This window comes from Talaromyces amestolkiae (assembly GCF_001896365.1).
Source record: "Talaromyces amestolkiae strain CIB chromosome Unknown scaffold27.1, whole genome shotgun sequence".
Lineage (NCBI taxonomy): Eukaryota > Fungi > Ascomycota > Eurotiomycetes > Eurotiales > Trichocomaceae > Talaromyces > Talaromyces amestolkiae.
Window position 1 is genome coordinate 202,293 of NW_024468063.1, and position 19,306 is coordinate 221,598.

At 44.9% G+C, this 19,306-nt stretch overlaps 6 protein-coding genes across 6 annotated transcripts; 3 read left to right on the forward strand and 3 right to left on the reverse strand.

Moving 5' to 3' along the window:
• Positions 1 to 1,582: 1,582 nt before the first annotated feature.
• BHQ10_009880 (uncharacterized protein) lies at positions 1,583 to 2,679 on the reverse strand (the record flags this gene model as incomplete). Its single annotated transcript, XM_040882843.1, has 3 exons — positions 1,583 to 1,752; positions 1,809 to 2,400; positions 2,452 to 2,679. The coding sequence occupies 3 exons, from the start codon at positions 2,677 to 2,679 to the stop codon at positions 1,583 to 1,585; spliced, it is 990 nt and encodes a 329-aa protein (XP_040738382.1).
• Positions 2,680 to 2,937: 258 nt separating this feature from the next.
• BHQ10_009881 (uncharacterized protein) lies at positions 2,938 to 3,291 on the reverse strand (the record flags this gene model as incomplete). Its single annotated transcript, XM_040882844.1, has 1 exon — positions 2,938 to 3,291. The coding sequence occupies one exon, from the start codon at positions 3,289 to 3,291 to the stop codon at positions 2,938 to 2,940; it is 354 nt and encodes a 117-aa protein (XP_040738383.1).
• A 1,249-nt stretch (positions 3,292 to 4,540) lies between these two features.
• BHQ10_009882 (uncharacterized protein) lies at positions 4,541 to 6,326 on the forward strand (the record flags this gene model as incomplete). Its single annotated transcript, XM_040882845.1, has 3 exons — positions 4,541 to 4,816; positions 4,878 to 5,834; positions 5,922 to 6,326. The coding sequence occupies 3 exons, from the start codon at positions 4,541 to 4,543 to the stop codon at positions 6,324 to 6,326; spliced, it is 1,638 nt and encodes a 545-aa protein (XP_040738384.1).
• A 4,576-nt stretch (positions 6,327 to 10,902) lies between these two features.
• On the forward strand, positions 10,903 to 12,040 carry BHQ10_009883 (uncharacterized protein; the record flags this gene model as incomplete). Its single annotated transcript, XM_040882846.1, has 2 exons — positions 10,903 to 11,281; positions 11,361 to 12,040. 2 exons carry the CDS (start codon positions 10,903 to 10,905, stop codon positions 12,038 to 12,040), a joined length of 1,059 nt encoding a protein of 352 aa, XP_040738385.1.
• A 2,566-nt stretch (positions 12,041 to 14,606) lies between these two features.
• On the forward strand, positions 14,607 to 16,071 carry BHQ10_009884 (uncharacterized protein; the record flags this gene model as incomplete). The annotated part of the gene is made up of 3 exons (XM_040882847.1): positions 14,607 to 14,984; positions 15,102 to 15,387; positions 15,458 to 16,071. 3 exons carry the CDS (start codon positions 14,607 to 14,609, stop codon positions 16,069 to 16,071), a joined length of 1,278 nt encoding a protein of 425 aa, XP_040738386.1.
• Positions 16,072 to 17,041: 970 nt separating this feature from the next.
• On the reverse strand, positions 17,042 to 18,471 carry BHQ10_009885 (uncharacterized protein; the record flags this gene model as incomplete). The annotated part of the gene is made up of 4 exons (XM_040882848.1): positions 17,042 to 17,368; positions 17,441 to 17,740; positions 17,809 to 18,000; positions 18,295 to 18,471. 4 exons carry the CDS (start codon positions 18,469 to 18,471, stop codon positions 17,042 to 17,044), a joined length of 996 nt encoding a protein of 331 aa, XP_040738387.1.
• Between the last annotated feature and the right edge of the window lie 835 nt (positions 18,472 to 19,306).

The following is a 19,306-nucleotide window of genomic DNA, read 5'->3' on the forward strand; positions in this document are numbered from 1 at the left end:
CGTTTTTAGAGCAGTTTGCAAATTTCGCCGTAGTAATTTTCAAATTGAACAATACTTACACATTTTCGACAACAAAATGAGTGGGAAGCATTTCTCGCAATGTGATCATACATTCTAGATAACTCGACCGTGCGTCAAATGATATACTATGATGCCTAGCTAACCATATGCATGATGCATTATTGCGTTCATGGGGATGAAAAAAACAGAATGCTGATCATATCAATGATTCCCTCAAGAAAATATCCGTTGTTCGTCCTGGAGTCCCTTGACTTCTCACATAGTAATTGCTCCTATTTCGAGGTGTTGGTTCTTTTTCTCAACCACTTCGACGTGCTTCAAAAGGTCCACTTGCTTAGCAGAGGTATAAACTAGAGAAGAAATTCTATATGTACGTACCGAGTCCCTTTCGAGAGAGTCAGAGTCAAGTCCCAGCATTCGACGAATATCTTCTATCGTCATCAATTGGCTCCAAGAATTGCGTTAGTACTTCTTCAATATTTGCGCCTGTAGAGGCCAACTGACCACCGGTTACTTTCTATCAACCAGAACTAACCAAGGAATGCCTTCCCAGACTTTGAGCAAATAAGGACCACCATCATGAAAAGGCTTGAAACCACGAGCATAACAGTTCAATCATTCACATTCCACAGCTCACGTGTCCTTTTCATCATCAATAACGAAATTGATTCCATCCGAGTCACAGAAGTGGTCAGCCACCCGTTTCTTATCTGCGGCTTTCTCGGAGTAGCCAACATATGCCTGCACGAAGTTCATGTTCCAACGGTAACTCTTGCTCTTCTTGACGTCTGGTGCCAATGGGGGTCATGAAATCATTTGGATTTCTGTTTGACTTATGCGTTGCAATAGCGTGTTATTTTCCAAAACACATCTAGCCCGATGACGGCTACTTTGGCCTCCAGACTGGGTGACCAGAAGAGATTCGTGGGTCATGATAACATTGTTGAAAATTCGATGACGGAAGAGAAACTTTCTACATGCGGCTTGCCAATATGCCTCTTACTTGTCTTGACCAAAAAAATTCGAAAATATCGAGGTAGGGTGGAATGTAAAAGCTTCAAAAGACTTTTGTCGTTTCATGTCCTCTATCCGTGTTCGTAAATAGCGCTATTCGGGACGCGTCACAGTTCAGCAAAAGTATCATGTGCGCTATTTAATGGATAATAAAGACGCTATTCTTTATGTTCTGCCTATATATCAACTATAATCCAAACCGGACGGCTTTTGAGAGACCGAGTGAACGAATGAATGCTTTGAGATCTCGAATTTCCCGATGTCCGACATTAAACAGAGATTAGGATCGATGCTGCTGCATATTGTTGTTGTAAAAAAGAGTTCTTCATTGTAATAGATTCATGGCTTTGGGGATGTAATCCCATCCGTATTCAGGGCAGGATAGTATGTGGCCTAAGCTGGAATGTAAGTAGCCACAGAGTATCGATTGTGGCACTCTCCGTGTCCTGTCACCCTGATATCCACTCGTAATTCTTTTCACTTGGTTCACGACAGCGACCATTTGAACCCCTAAGATATACATTTTCATTAGCTTGGAGAAAAGAAATTAGTCGTAATTGAAGGAGAGTTCACCTCCGATCTGATCAGTATTATTCCCATATTGGCCAATCCAGTCCCAACAGCCCAATGAATTGTTTCGTGGTGTGCCATCCCAGACTTTGTGTACAGTGTTGTCCGCAACTGCTTGAGGAAACAGAATGATGATGTCGTTTGTATCTATGATATAGGTGTCAGGAGTATAGACCTTAGTACTTCGGGAGATCATTCCATACCAGCCCACTGTTTATACCCAGTATTATTAACGAATTTGTCACCAATCATGCCATAGCCCTGAGTACAGCCGTGAAGTACAGTATGTAGCTTACAGACAGTGGATGAGCTTTGACAAGAGGCGGGCAAATACAGATAAGCGGTATCATCCATTCCGGGGGCACCATAAAGACCGGTCTGGGAAAAAGAAATCACTCTTCCGGATAGAGATCCAGTATTTCGCGGGTTAAGGGCGCCGTATAACCAGTCGAGAACTGCACCGGCACCGTCATAGCCACAATTGCTGAGGTATGGTGATTCAGACTTGTCGCATGGATTGTCATCATGGCCATTCAAGTCCGTTGGAAAGGTATGAGCCGCACCACTTGTAGTGACATAGATGACATTATCGGGATCGGTAAACTTTTGCAGTTGGTCTTTCAATTGCCCCATCACGTTTGAACCTATGACTACATCCGCAGACCCAGTTTGCATGTATACTTTACGATACATGAGGTTGGTGGCTTCGGCAATTTCATTGCCGCTCCAAGCTTTCATGTTTGCTATTGGTATATCAATAGATGGGATTTCGTTAGACATGCATTTGTCAAAAGCCTAGAAAATTCCAAGTTAGCTGCTGTCAATTGATCACCAAAACCAACTTACGTTCTGGTCGCGAGCACAATCATAAGGACCACCAGCAAACACGCCGAATCCAACGTTGAAGACATCTGAATACGCCACACCAAGTTGCACAGTCATAAATCCGCCGCTGGAAAAGCCGGATATTGAAACTAAGTCGGGATCAACGTTGTAGGCACCTAGAGAGTTCTGTGCCGGGGCAAGAGATGCCAGAACAGCAAGAATGTCGAGCAAGTAAAGAAAATCATTCATTGTATGTTCTATGAATAATCAAGATAAAATAAAGCCTATAATTTGAGACAGGCTATTAGGCTCTGGGAAGGAAGGGGCTAAATGCGGGGTGCTAGTTTCTGATGATCTTCACTGCAGGAAGCTCAGACCCATGTTACACAAAGTATATCTTCTTTTCGATCATAATTCAAAGAAACTGAGAGGTTCCTATGCATCGAGCTCATACGAAAAATACTTGAAGAACTTCTGAATCCTGGAGGCCAGGATACCTGGTGTATACTACAATGTTTGCTCCCATTCCCGCACCCGTTCTTTCATGTCCTGTTCTACCGCACCAGCAGCGGCAGCTTTCTCAGAGTACTCCTTTGAATTTTCGTTCTTGTTCAGTCGAACCAGCTTTAATCGCTCCTCATCATCCGTAATATCTGTCCTCTTCACTCCATCCATCACCCCACTTGCTACCGGATTGCCGAAATATTCATAAACCGGCACAATTCCGGACCATACATCTTTTTTCTGCCAGTCTGGCGACCGTCCAAGAACAATCGCAGGCTCAAAGTCGCCAATGTTAGATGCTCGGATCTTGGAGCTAGCACTTCGTATCTTCACTTCAATTACTTGTACACCCCTCATTGCTGATTGTGCAACTGGATAAGTTGATTCCCACCTACCCGGCCACATGTGATTTGTCAGAAGACGCATTGCCCAGTGTTTTTTATTGATTTCAGTGCTTGGCACAAGGCTCGCCGTGCCATGTAGTACGGCTGATCGGTAGTTGAGCGAGTGTCCATTTGGCGTAAGGAAAAGAACAACGCCGTCGACTAGATACAAGTGATCGCTCGAAATTAGCAAACAAGGTTTACCACTGTATTACTTCGGTTATATATATGACACGAGAGGCAAGTGCGTACCTTTAGTTGAAGTGATACAAACTCGCACACCCTTATCTCCACTTTCTTTGATTGCTTTATACAACATAGACGCGGCGTTTCCGTGCAGATACGCCTCCGCTGGACCGTGAAGAACTGATTTCTTGTTTTTAGAGTCGAGTTCCTGGTCGGTATAATTATTGTACTCGGCATTGGGATCATATTTGCCCAAAACGCATGTCAAAGGCAGATTGACTGGAGTGTCTTCGCCATCTTCATCCTTAATGCTGAAAGCAACGTGGGAAACGAGAGTCGAGTCTGTGATTGAGTGCACTGTGCCGTAGTCATAGTGTCCTACAGAGAGCCGTCAGCATGCAAATACATGCAAGTGATATGTAGCCAGTAGGCTCCGGCGGAGTTCTACCTCTCTGTTTATAGATTCTGATGGTATTGAGTTTTTCTTTTAAATAACCTTCATCACTTTTCGGTTGCTGGAATGAGCATGACATGGCTGTAAAGTCCGTTGATATAATGAAAGTTGATTCTGAATAGGACCTTGCCTGCTTCTTTGTGCTGATGATGTAGTCGCCTTCGCTAATGCTGGGTGGCGTGCTGTTGGGTCAAGATTCCACCACGAGAGTTACAACTTCAGATCAAAATGGTAGCTATCGCCGCATCGTCAGTATCAAGTATATATTATCCGGACCTTTCTCCAGGTCACGACCGTCAAAATTGTCGAAAATATGCTGCCGTATTCCCAAAGAGGTAATTTGCGTCGCTATCATGGGAGGGAAAGTCGTTGCGGGCGGGTCTGACTCCACCCGACTCGACTTGCCCTCGACTTGGCCATCGACTTGTATGATGACAAGTCAGCGTGCATGGGATAGAAGGATTCGGACTACATTAGAATTTTTTTGGGTTAAAAGTCTTCTAAGAGTCGATTTCAAGTCGAGCTTGATGGTGAATAATTTGTCCCCAACTTTTCCTCAAGATAGAATTAGCCAGAGGTGAAAATGGGGTCTGTCCAACCAACATGGCTGGAGGTCGCATCCGAAAGGAAGAGAAAAATTGAAGAAACGATACTCTCAGAATGGCGAGTAGGGGAGATCAAACTTCAAGGAAATTATTTTGTTGACCTTCCAAGAGATTCCGGATTGCTGTCGGATAAAGAGCTGCTCATTACGGAATTGAGCGCTGTTCAGATACTTGCTGCAATTCGTGAGCGAAAATTTACAGCTACTGAAACAACAATAGCTTTCTGTAAACGAGCATCTATTGCACATCAAGCTGTATGTAACCTGAGATGATCAACCCCGAGAGCGTGCTGACAAATTCCTCGACCGTGAACAGACAAATTGTCTTGCTGAAACTCTTTTTGAGGAGGCTCTCCGGCAAGCAGGAAAATTGGATGAATATATGGCTATTCATGGCAAACCAATGGGCATGCTACACGGCCTACCAATATCTGTCAAGGAGCATATCAAAATCAAAGGGACAACAGCCACTTCTGGCTTGATTGCATGGGCTAATGATGTCAGCGACGAAGATGCGTTGATTGTCAAGACGTTCCGCGAACAGGGGGCGATATTCTATGTCAAAACAACCAATCCACAGACTTTGATGGCTCTCGAGACGAATTCAAATCTGTTTGGACGTACAACAAACCCGCACAACACAAACCTAACGTGCGGCGGAAGTACCGGCGGCGAAGGTGCACTTTTGGCAATAAATGGTAGTCCGCTAGGTATTGGTACCGATATTGGGGGCTCAATTCGAATTCCAAGTGCCTTTTGTGGCACATACGGCTTCAAGCCAACCATTGGCAGACTTCCGCACAGCGGGCTGACCGGTCTTCACGATGGGATGCAAAATCTTGTTGGAGTTGTAGGGCCTTTAGCCCGAAGTATCGAAGATTTGGAACTGTTTTGCGTGGCTGCTTTAAACCACGAGCCATGGAAGTATGAACCTTCACTTATTGAGATGCCCTGGAGACAGGAGACCCAAGCTCCGAAAGTATTGAAGATTGGCGTCATATGGTCCGATGGGGTAGTGCAGCCACATCCTCCAATTACACGCGCTTTGAAAGAAGTGGTCTCAGCTTTAACAGATGCTGGACATTATGTGATTGACTGGGATGCGAGTCTGCACAGAGACCTACATGATGTCACAAATGAAGTGTATTTTCTCGATGGCGGAGCGGAGTATCACGAGAAATTGGATGAAGGCAGAGAACCTGCAGTACCGATTATAAAGTGGCTATTGGATGAGAAAGCCACTAGACATTACACCGTTGAGGAGACTTGGAAAGTAAGTAATGCCTCTAACTGCCCGACCTTCTGCTTCTTTCCACTATATGCACGAGTTTTTAACATGTCGGATTTTTTATTGCCATAGGTCAATAGGGAGCTAGACAGACTGAGAACGTTGTACGCTCACCAATGGAACACCTCAGATGTCGACGCCATACTTTGTCCAGCACATGCTTCCGTTGCATCTGTTCATGACGAGTCAAGATACTGGGGATACACTTGTGTTTTTAACGCGCTGGATTATCCCGCTGCCGTTTTCCCAGTTGGGAAAGTTCAAAAGACTGACACTTGGAACTCATTTGCTCCAGCGTCGAGTGATCCTATGGGATCTTTGGATGAGTGGTATAGGAATTTATATGGCGACATCGAAGGCCCAGCGCGATTTGAGGGCGCGCCTGTCTCACTTCAGCTTGTCGGAAGGAAATTTTCCGATGAGAAGTTGTTGCGTATACTGAGCTGTGTTCGTGGTCTACTGGATAACAGGCCATAGAGAGTATCTCGCTTCTCAAACAAGAAGACAAGTGCCGATATCGGCCATGGCATGCCTCCAATCTTTCCTATGATTCCCATTGCCCGCTCTCCGAGTGCTCCAGCACCATTTTAAGATATTGAGTAACGTGGCACAATTACCAAAATCTCGCTGCGCTCCATTTAGTGCCAATTTCAGCGTACTTTCATAAAATCCTTGCTGGTCGGACGTATCGGCCATCGAACCGGCGATGCAGATTGGCCAAATCAGTCCACGGAAATCTTGGGGGTTCCGAATACTTTTGATGGCTATTATGTTGTCGTTTATCGTATCATGTATCGACTGAGTCTCGGGTAAAAAGCCGCGTATTACGGCAGGAAGTTGAACGAGAGCGGCAGTTGCAAAGACCTGAGTAACATGGCGCACTTTCTCGAGATGTTCGGGAACAACTGAGCTATGTTCAGTAGATGTTGATAATAGCGAATCATGATGAATGGCATTCAATGACCGTCGTAGATTATTTTCTATCTCATGACATTTGTCTAGAATATCGGTTTCGGTGCTTGGACGGCCAAGTTCATCGCTGGTGCTTAAGGTTGCTATATCCCCAATAGCCCTCATGACAGTGTTCTGAACACCCATGGTAGTAGACATATCAACCATGTTATTGTCTATCAATTCTCGAAACGGCAGTCTAGGTGTGGAGTTTGTGGATGCGCATGAGAGCAGATCGAACCATAATATCACAGCGACGAGGAACGACAATGCTGTTCCTTGCCACGACAGTGATTCGATTTCATCGGCTTTGTTATGCGTTGATTCGCGTAAGAGATCCATGACCGATGAACTATCGTCATCAACAAGAATAGAAATCAAAGCGTTGAGATGCAATTGCCAATCACTAATACCACCTTGAAAAAGCTAAATCGCGTATAGTAAGCAAAGAGAGCGTGACAATCAAGCGAAAACAATACTTACCTCAAAACTTATCAATGAGACTCCACATGAAAGTAATTCAATCTTCCTGTTTCCTTCATCCTTGGCATTATCTTCCTGTATATTTTGCAAAAATTGCCGCAGGTCGCTCAAGGCCTGCGCATGGTAACCTGATAATTCAGTATAGCTACTCTGGAACTGCATCGGCATATAAATCGACTGATGGAGTGCGCTCAGACTCAGAGCCGCATGATATAACGGCCCGGACTGAGCTAACAACCAGAGAAGCCATCCGCGACCTCTTGCATCCGGAACATGGAATCGGAATTGTAGTGGAAAGACTGCATCCATGTAATGCATGATGAGCTCTGCCTCTCGATAAGTAGTCAGACGCTCTGGACCTATGGATGGTTTATCGAATGACAACGGTAGCTGTAAGCTGACATGAGAATCTTTAATTGAGCTTTCATGATTTCCGGGCGTTTCTGTGTCATGAATCTCATCATTGTTGGCAACTGATACAACCTGGTTTTCAATAGCCCTCACTTGAAGTCGCTCCGAATTTGCCGAAGTATTTTCTTGTCTCTTCCGTTTACGATTATGTGCAATCTGCCTTTTCAATTCATTTGCAACGATTCTCTCCTGGTTGCCTCCATCCATCCATGCTGGCTTCCTGCCATAACCATGACAAGTGACATTGCGGGACGTACAAGTTATGCAGAACGGCTTTGTTTCATCGCATTTTTGTCTTCGAATTCTACAGCTCCAGCAGCCGTGATTAGTCCTTAACATTATGTACCAGAGTATTTGCACCTTGTGTCGATAGGTGTTGCTCGTATCATGAACAAAGACGATGTCGAAATCACCGAAGCTGATTTTTGTTTCCCCCATTAAAACTGTTTCGGTGACCAATCACAGCGCGTTGTCAATTTCTGTAGGGTTAGGGTCAGGATTACATTCGCTTTGCGTCAACAGTTGGAAATATGCAAATAAAAAAGAGATTACTGCGAAATATATATAGCCAATTTTATATTCAGAGTAGCCAATAGTGATCAACGTTGTTTATCGATTCATTACCCAGCTAGGTGTGGATGCGGTATCTTTGAAGTACCTGGGAGGAGTACACAGACACTGAGCACACTTTACAATGCAGAGTTTCCAACAGTAATTAAAGTGTTTTCGTATTCCATGAATATTCACATACTTAGTCCAGATTATAGAGTTAGATAAAACGGGCAAAGAATTGCAAGTTTGCTGGAAAGCTTCAGATATATCCATGGATATTTCACAAGCTCTGGTCAAACAGAACGTGTCGGGGTACTTTCAGAAGATCTTGGATTATGGAGTCGTGAGCATGATATCTTTCGAGGTATGTGCATGTCGCTCGACCCTCTAAAAAAGCCCGCCTTCGAAGCCACCACTGCCCAATGCAAATCTTGGAGTACCAATAAGCCATGAGCAGAAGGGCGCGGGGATCTTTGTTCATTACCAAACTGCCAAATTCATTCTCCATACAATTGTTGAATGCATAAAAGAGCATCATCGATGTTGATGGGCATTCCGCACTTGATGGGGCGAATACATGCATCAAAGGAGTGGCATATGGGTTGCCTTCAGCAGCGAGTGCATCAAGCTGATATAGGCTGATAAAGCTTGATGGCACATTCTCTAATGACAAATCGATTGTCGGAAATGTTGAGAAAAGACGATGAAAAATGCTATCATGCCTATGCGGCTGGGCAAGTGATATGAGTACAGATTTGCCTTGACCCATTTTCAGCCATTCAGGCTCAGCGCTGATGGAAGAAGCGAGCGGCCAGGTCTTTTCGAGGCTCGGGTCCTCGATAGAAGCGAACGTTATCACGCCTAACATGGAAGCTGCAGCCCAGATTGCGTCGCGGTCATCTCGATTCAGTGGCGTGGAGAGCTTTCTGTTGAAAAGAGTCAAACCATTGGTCCAGTGATAAACTTCTTCGTATGTCCGTCGACTGGGTATTGGTGATCTATGATGAATGTCAGAACGATGATAGGTAAGTTTAGAAATTAGATTCTGCTGCGGTGGTAATCTCAAACCAGAGATAGAGTTCGAGGCTCCCACGAGTAACTTAGGAACCACGGCTAAAAGAGAATCAAGGCTACGTGGTAGAAATATGCCCAAATACGTACAGGTACCGATCATGAATAGAAGTGACGGTTTGCACCAAGTGGATCAAAAAAGAATGCTAGGACATAACGAGGTTAGCAGTCTTTAAAAAAGAAGGCAAGAGATAATGCTCACCTTGAGCGTCAATTCATACACCTTATCCTCATAAATGCTTCTTAACTGTGGAGGCCCCAGTGACATTGCTGTTCTGATTTTGAATCTCCGCAAACGACTGAAGTTTTGGACAGTCAACTCCAGAGTAGCATTCTCAAATGATAAATCGATCAGTGGCGCATTACTGCGAATCTGTGTCGTGTAATTTAGCTTTTGGCTTGACATGTATCGAGGCTGAAGGTCGGAAATCCTGCTGTCGTAGTTACAACAGACACCATAAGACATGCATTCAGAGCACTCGGGCAATCCTTCATCACACTATGTGTGTACGGATAATCAGTCAAACAAGGGCTTGCAACAAAGTATTCATAATCAAGGGCATCTTACCTTCACCCTTCGGAGCTTACAATTGGCGCAGCCTAATCGTGATTTACGATGCGCTCTTCGTTTTCGTACATTGTCGCCGGTATTAACCGCTTGTCGTGAATTAACCATGCTGAAATGATGGCCTTAAGTAGACCGAATTGAAGGCAATACTTTCAAGTCCGCTATCCAGCAAGCTATGGATGACTACTTGATGATTTCGAGTCGTCAGCGCGAAGAAGACCAGGCAGAAGATGGAGACAGGGACAAATAGAAAGAAAGACAAATGAAATTTAATAAATACTCTCATCACTAGCAAGTGATAATTAAGCCTACTCGGGGATTTCATCACAATTAGTAGGACATTCCCGAAGTGCCAGTACCATGTCGAGATGTATATCAGTTGACACGCCTCCAGGGGATTAGAGTATTGTATCGAAGAGACGATGCCGAATTCAGGAGTGAGATTGTGTCGATAGCCCAAAGCATTGTTTGGACTATGTAAATGGAACAACTGGCTATTTCCCAAGTGGTGTGATTGGCCGCCACTTATATGTTGGCATGAAGCACGCTAACCTCGTCTCGTATTGCTGGCATCGGAGGCCTAAACGCCGACTGCCCCGATTAGAAACAGGCACGCGCTAACCTCAACTCGTATTCTCTTCAGAGCTAGTAAACCTTTGATCAAGATGCAGGCATCGAAACCACTGACTCACGACGGAGAAGTCGAGTCGGGTTGGTGGTGAACTTACTCTTTGCCTCAAAGGATATGCGCTAGCCTCGACTCGTGTTCCATCCAAAGCTAGTGATTGTTTTATTCGCATATGGGCTCTGGAGCGTTTCAGATCACAAGTGACGATGCGAGTGCATTTATGATAAGTTCTTCGGTTTTTCAACTATTTAAAGGCAGTCGCAGTTTGCCTTTTTAGCTATGTTTCCAATCACTGTTTCCATATCATCTGCTCTGAAAAATTCCTCGTCGCCTTCAAGTTAACCTTCGAATTATCGCTGCTACCCAGATCACCGAGCCAATTGACTAGTATGGTTCAACTCGACGATGTCAGAGCTTGCGGGGAAGCGCTGATCAACAGACAGTCAGTCACAGCCGTGTTCGTGGGTGGCACTTCAGGCATTGGGGAGTACTCTTTGCGTGCTCTGGCAGCCTTGCACGGTCTTTCTGGTCATGGTCTACGAGTATATCTTGTCGGCCGGAACCAGACAGCCGCCAACAAAATCATCGCTGACTGTGTCAAAGCATGTCCTGTTGGGGACTTTCAGTTTGTGCGCGCTAGTGATCTTGCTTCTCTTCGAGAGGTCGACCGCGTTTGCAAGGAGATATCGAATATGGAAGAAGCCCGCGCGGGCAAAGCAGCCTTCATTGATTTGCTTGTCATGTCTCAGGCTTTTTTCGCTTTTGGCAGTAAGTTAGAACGGCAAGGTAGAAGCATTCCTCCTAATATCATTTAGCTGAGACTGCATTGCTGACTTGGACAACATAGTGACTAGTGAAGGACTAGTTCTGTCTTTGTCTCTACTCTACTACTCACGGATGCGCTTTGTTACTCAGCTTCTCCCTCTGCTCACTGCCTCATCTCTCCCGGGACGTGTCGTTTCTATCTTTGGCCCTGGACGTGACACCAAGCTTATCTTGGACGATCTTTCTCTCTCAAAACCTCAGAACTTTAACTTCACCACATTGGGCTCCCACGCGGCATACATGACTACATTTTTCTTTGAAAGAATTGCCGCCGGCAACCCGGGGAAAATATCCTTGTCCCATTATTTCCCCATGCTAGTTATTACTCCTGCATTCAAAGGCGACGGTGTCCCTGGCTGGTTTAAGGGGGTCTACACAGTACTTAACCCGCTATTTAAAGCCCTCAGCGTAAACCCAAGAGAATGTGGTGATCGGGTGCTTTTCCACACTTCACCTCGCTTTCCAGCTCGGCCGTTAAGTGGAGAAATGCATTCCCTATCCAGAATTGGCAACATCACAATCGCGATGTCCTCAGATGGAATCCGTGGTGGTGGAGCCTACAGAGTAAACTGGAATGGAGAAGAGGTTCCGCTAGGAAAAGGATACAAGAACATCCGCAAAGAAGAAGTCCGCACAAAGATCTGGGACCATACAATGGCGGTATTTCAAGCAATCTCCAATGACGGCCACTTTTCTGGATAATGATGATGAATTTTGGAGTGAGGCATTCGTGTTCTTATCTGGGCCGGGGTTGAAAGAAACATGTACTCTTTATGCTCTGTTTTGAAAAGAAAACCAAACGAGAGCTTACCGGGTTTCTGCATTCGTACTAATATATTACTCAAGTTGGCTTTGCCGATTTGATATATTTGGATTTAAATTCTAAGTCGTCCGTACAATTATGTGTGGTTCGACGTAGCTCATAAGAACTGATGGTAGCAAGATCTAATTGTTTAATTCAACTGAAAACAAATACAATGAGTACTATAAGGCAAATTTATAGATATCATATTAATTGTAGGCCCAATATGTGCTGAGCTCCATCACTAGTTCTTGCATACATACGTGAGTCCTTTGATATGGGCATTTGGGATCTGGTAACTCGACATAATTGACGGCCACATTGATATCAGTCTGGACCTTGATGGCAGTAGGCGACTCCATCCTCTTCTTGATAATGTGTTCTTGGGAATTCATGCCATCCTCCTGATCGTCTTTGTCAAGGTCTGTTTATAACCCATGAGAACGCGGTTTGCGATCTTTACTGCTCAGATTCGACAAGTCAATAGGTCCTCCGCCATTCTATTTTTGCCATTCCTGTCGCCTCAGCTCTCATGATATGAGCGACTCAGAATGTGAACGAAGAATAGAGCAATAACCTCTTCCGTCATCTTGAAAAATGTCGGCACACACGCGGCGCTACAAGCAAAATCGACTTCGATATGGGACACGAGGATGTCGATTACGGTGCCGTTTATTAAGAAAGGGAAAGGATAACAGTTAGTCGATATTCGTCTGAAGTACCAGGAATTAATATGTAGTTACATGTCAGCTCACCATTGGAGTGAGACAAGCGATAAAAGCCGTAAATGCGCAGGGCTCCGGGAATAAAGGTAAATACGTCGCTTCATATTGCGTGAATTCAATTTGCGGATGCTGCGCTACCGAGCAGGCAAACAGCTTGCCAGTCGGTCCAGAGCCAATTATGGCGGAGCGAAATCTTTCGGTTGCCTTTTTCTCTATGGGAACCATGAGTCTCTGAAGCACTTCAACAGACAACGCCCTGTCGAGAGCTGTTGGGAAGCAAGCACGATATTTTGGACATACACCAGTAATCTGCCATCTGCTTAGCTATAAAGTAAGACCGATGAGTTATAACAGAGCTTTTGAGCCCACACGTATTTCTTCAGTTAACCCCTCTCAACCAATATCCCGCACTCGGTTAGTGTGTGTAGTACGTAGCACATATGTATCTATTGCACTATGTTCGCAGCAGAGTGCCTGTGTACACAAATATCGATGGATGGAGAGGGAATTTGGGGTTCATTTGCATTATTATTATTTCCTAACTAGATAGAGAAGTGTAGGTACTTCACAGAGGTTTATCATGATTGGGAGCTTTCTTGAAATACAGTTCAGATACCTTCAATTACGCAATTCTAATCGCGAAGACCGGAAGGAGCCTCAATATTGCCTTCCAATCTGCCATGCCGCCCTGTTATCTGTTTGCCTCATTCTTGTCCGAAAACATCTCTTTCTATATTCGAAGCATCAACTCAATATCACCACCAATTTCACTTTTTTGCTCATGTCATTGTGGGAAACAATACGGAGCCCAAATTTCGTTCCCGTGTTAATTGGTCCAATCACCTACTTTAGTACGTCTACCAGAGGTGAAATGGTAATTACTGCAACGTAGCTTCACTACAGTAATCATGCACTGAATCTGTAGCGAAGTCTAGACCCACGTTCCGCCCTTAGAGTCCTACGCGAAACGTAGCATTTGAGACGCCAACGTGTACAATAGTAACGCAAATCCGTATGTTATCCACAAGTGGACCACTTCCAATGAAAGCATACGCCTACGTAGCCTATGAATGGTCCTCTGCTGAGTTTGTTTGGGCTGTTGGATGCTGGAATATCCACAGCAACGGAATCCACCGGGATCGTCCGAAAAATCTCCATCTGCCCCTCTCATAGCTCTCATAGACTCATACAAACCTCGGGGTAGGGGCCACTCCACTCCGTAATCCGTACAACAACCATTTGCCTAAGATATCGAAGGATGCACTGGTACGCTAAGTATCCCATTCTTAGTCACATGGGACCACGGGCTAATTTGAAGCAAAATTTTCGTCGCACTGCACTAAATGTTTACTTTCAACCAGGGTCTACGGAGCAGTGGGTCGAATAGTAGTGAGTCCGCTACACTAAGAACGATAGAGTTCTTTGAAAGTACTCCGTACCTCGCACTCAGGAACACATAGAAGACAAGGTAAGTACGAAAAGCCGCTTACCAAATATACGTATATTAATCATACGGTAACTACCGCGTACTTCTTTAGTACTGTGTTGGAAACCCGTGGTTGTCTGATGTATCCGCCTACTGAGCCTTCTAGCGTTCCAACTAAGATATTTCAAGCACGTTTTAAGCCCTAAAGTCAAGGGTCTCAAGCCCTCCGACACTGTGATTTAAAATACTCAGATCTTACTCTTGCAAGTATCGAATAAATACGAGTACGGAGCACTCTAACTACTAGAAAAACACATGGCGACGGAAACCACCCTTCCCATTCTCATCGTCGGGGCTGGAATCAGCGGCTTATCGCTGGCTCAGTACCTACGAAAATCTGGCATACCTTTCCGGATCTTCGATCGAGATGCATCCATCGAGTCTCGCACAGGAGGTTGGGGTCTCACTTTCCATTGGGGTCTTCCAGCACTCAAGGAACTGTTGCCGGATGAGTTGTATGAACGCCTCGGGGAGTGCAACGTGAATCCAAATGCCCAGGATGCGGGCAAGTATAGATTTCTGGATCTCAAAACGGGCGAATCGCTGCACGCTGCCACTTTTCCGAAAACAGGTCGCTTACGTGTTATACGGTCCAAGCTCCGGACTCTGTTGGCCACTGGTGTTGATATTGAGGTAAGCTAGCTCTTCATGGTTTGAAACCTCCGTCTCATCTTCCCTTTTCTGGCTGTTACATATCCAAGCCGTCAATATACGCAAAGCACACAAATTGACCGCTATCGAAATATGTAGTGGTCGAAACGAGCCGTTGATATTACCACCGGCCCAGACAGCGTCACTATCTCATTTGAGGATGGCTCAACTGCAGAGGGCTGGCTTTTAGTGGCGAGCGATGGTTCCAACTCTCGTATTCGCAAATACCTATATCCGTCGGCCTTTGAGAACATTCCTGTGCCGGTACGTTTGCTTGGTGTAACAGTTTCTTACAGCCCTGAGCAAGTGGCCTCGGCTTTGGCCATCGATCCATACTTTTTTCAGGGCACTCATTCAGATTCGAACATCTACCTATTCTTCAGCTGTAAGTTCTACCCACATACATCCTAAACCCCTTCAATACCGTGCTAAGATCTCGTGATCGTGGTCGGTAGTCTTGAACTCTCCATATAACACGGGAAACGATACCGGCAATTACATTTGCCAGGTCATTGTCTCTTGGGCCGAGAGTAAGGATATCAAGATCCCGGAAAGCAACGTGGAGCGTATTGCGTTAATCAAAAATATTACATCCGACTGGACGCCACATTTACGAAGGTTGATTGAAATCATTCCGGACGATGCGGAAGCAACCGCAATTCATCTAGCCGATTGGTTCCCAACTACGAAACGCGAGCTTGAACGTGTAGTCCTCATGGGTGATGCAGCTCATACTATGACCATGTGTGAGTTAATTATCACTGGTTCCGGCGATTTTCTCCTCGAGACTAATCAAAATCTTCTTCGTATAGTTCGTGGCGAAGGTGGGAATAACGCCGTTACTGATGCGTGTGACTTCGCAAAAAGGGTTGGTCCCTTGATAGAACAAAAAAATCAGCATCAGGAAGTCACTTGGGAAAATTTCGACCAGGCTCTACATGAGTATGACCGGGATGTACTGACGCGAGGTCAAACATGCGTGACAAACGCTCGACAAGCTTGTCTTGATGCTCATGACTTTTCGTTGGTGACTGAGGAGAGCCCGTTAGTTTCACGTAGGAGTAAATAGATACCATCGACCATGTGCATGAGACCTATATTGATCATAAAAAGGCTAGAAACATAGAGTTCTAGATTCAATTATACCAAAAGTATTGCAGTAACAACAAGATTATTATTGGCTGAATGATACTTAGTAATCACATACTGGTGGTTATCGTATCGCATGTCCTCGAAAATACAGACACGCAAAACCGCGAAAGCCCCAAAATCCCGACTTTACGCCCTTATCGGTGCGACAATTTAGTTCATATCCACGACCAAGAGAGGTCTGGTTGGTGAGGAGTAGCGCATGCAAGTTTCTCATCACTTTTTCTGGTAGACTATTTTTTAGCATATCACATCCCTGGCATTTTCCACCAATGGCACCTCGGAATTGGCTCAAAGGATGCGCCGAATCCTTCTCCATGCATTTGAGCTTATTACGCAAGTTGTAATCCCTGCACCCTTCGTATCTTAGACGAATTTGTTTTGGTGTACGACACTGTGTACTACGATGGAGCACCCCTCCCTCATGCAATGATCGAAATTGGTAACTAATCATCGCTCAAGAACGCATTGGCCGTAATTGATCTCGGTATAGAATTTTCTGCGAGGACGGGTCCTTGGCAAATCTTGAGACTGTTCGTAGTATTTACGTCGGGTTCTTGATTATTGACCAGGATGGTAAGATCTATTGTATCTCGGGGTATCGGCACCGGTTAGCGATGAATAGAAGAGAATGTGTATTTTAGACAATGAATTTTTCATACTAAATACGGGACGCAGAGACCGGAAGAGTGGCACCTAATAATCAAGGCTTTCGAAGGCTACTCCGCGCAATCTATCTATTTAGTACGTACGCAGTACATGGTTACAATACCGAAAGCCTAACCCTAATATTCCAAAGAAACCCAAATGCCCATAAAGCGATCAAGTAGAAAAAGTCCATATAGAAGACGTGTAGTCGTACAAGCCCAGTACAGACTTAGGGCGTAGTCTCAATTATTATAGTCTTTGATTGTCTTATCCTCGTCCACCACAACCTTGTATTCCGTTGTACGCATGATTTCGTGAGGACCCGGCTCATCGCCAGCTCCCAGAATAAGCTCTTCGCTCGGAGTTCGCATGACTGTCCGCTTCGATACAGTGGAGGTAGGATCATGATTGACGCTGGACTTTACGCTATTCTTTCCGTAACCTTTGAGTATGTAGTTCTCGGTGGTACGGACAGTGTGCGATCGACTGCCGTATCCGATACGGTATCCAAAGTCGGACACCCAGCGTCTGAAGAGGGGAGCCAAGAATGGCACAGAGGTAATTATGTTCTGTTCATCAAGGTCAAAGACGTTAGTTGATGCTTTAATACAATAGGAGTAAAACCATTGGCTGTTTCTTACGCCGACGTTGAACTCAATCGTTCCCCAAAGCACAAGCAATGTTGAATTCCCGTCTCCATATGCAATCACTCGGATCTGAGTCAATCGTAGAATTGAGCAGACTGTAGTAAAAAGTCCCAGCGAGAAAAGCGCAATAATACCCGCTCTCTGCGCCGGTCGAACTTTCAAGTCTAGGAATATCGGAATAGGCACCAGGATGGTTGTGAGGTCGCAACCAATTGTAAACCCAGACATTCCGTAATTGACGGGTCCAAATGGCAGGCATTTTCCTGCTTCGGTAGGTGTCCATGATTTGCTAACCTAGAAAGATGCTATTGTAAGTATGGTCCATATAGATATGTGTCAGAGGTAGCAATTGTAAGGCGAACCGGGTGGCAATTGAATATGAGGACTAAAGTCCAAGCGAAATGGCCGAGTGTTGAGATGGTAGCGATCGCAATGATAATGATTCTATACAATTTCTTCGATGTACCGGACAGCAAACGTAAATAACTGACGCAGAGGGCCAACTTGAAGAGACCGATACCGAATTGGTAAAAGGGTCGACCTGAGTAGTTGACCTGTATCACCTCATTAATACTGTCGCACGGCGTCTCGTACTCTATGTGTAATTTGAGCTCTATACCTTGGTATATGTGTCTAGGTTTTGCTTGGGTCGAGCACTGATAGGTAAACCTAATCCGTATCTGGTCTCTTTTGGAGAATCAGGTCACTTGATAACTATAGGGTGAATGATGGATTTCACGTACGAACGATGCAGAGTGTGTTGTATACTATACTGAATAGCTATGAGAGAGTAAGTGTGAAAGTCAAGTTCAGCTAATCATGTCTTCAAGATTAGAATGCGTTCTTACCATTGCAACGGCCATGATATAATCATCGGGGCCCGTTCGATGCTGTTGCCATCGTACAGCAATACGAGTTGAAACAGTCAATGTCATCACAAATGTCAGAACAATACACACAGCAATGATGGCTGGGTAATTCGACATGGACTCGACCTCCGGAGAGGCGTTGTATATCCAGCCCATCTTGATAGTCGATCAAAGCCTCACAGACCACGATGTTGATATCAGATTTGTTTCTAGAATGTGAGATGGAAGAGAAGCACTGGCAGGGTATTATACCACATGCATATCCTTTTTTAGTTCAAACCGATCTTGCCCTATTCTTACAAGGTAACGCGATCCAACCTGCATCCACCCACCCCTGTAACGCACTGTATTTGTAAAGCGACGGGTTAACATGCGAAAACTGGAAACCTGGAAGCTAACCATCGAATCTATTACGACAGCTAATCGATAATAGGGATTTTTGAATCATACTTCTCGACTAATCACAGGTTACGCCTACACATCTACATTTTCCCAGGGTTTAAACAGCGAAGGAATCAAAGCAGGGATTGTTCGTTATCTTCAACAGTGTGAAATGCCTTCCACCAGAATCTTACTGTACGAAGTATTAATACAACTTTTGGGTATAGCTCAATAAGATTTGGTACTGATGGCTGCGTACCAGATTTTATAATATTCATCCTTCGTCTGTAGACGAGGTTCTTGAAAAAGGCTCAATTTAGGGCAACGGTGAGATGAGACCACCAGGCCGGCATAGGATTATCTGGATGCACTAAAATATCTGTAATTAATGAACCTGGTACGTATCGACCATTCACGAGATGAATGCCCCTTGCCTTTCTGCTGCATGTGGCTGACTGGCTGTTGGCTGATCGCTGGGCTCTGACTAAACTACAATCGGGATTTGTGGAATGGAAGGATTTCCAAACTTTCGGTCATTTTCGTTTCTTTTGCCAGAACTCAATTTCACCCCCAGGTCACAGTACACATTTGTGTTTTTTACCAAGTTATG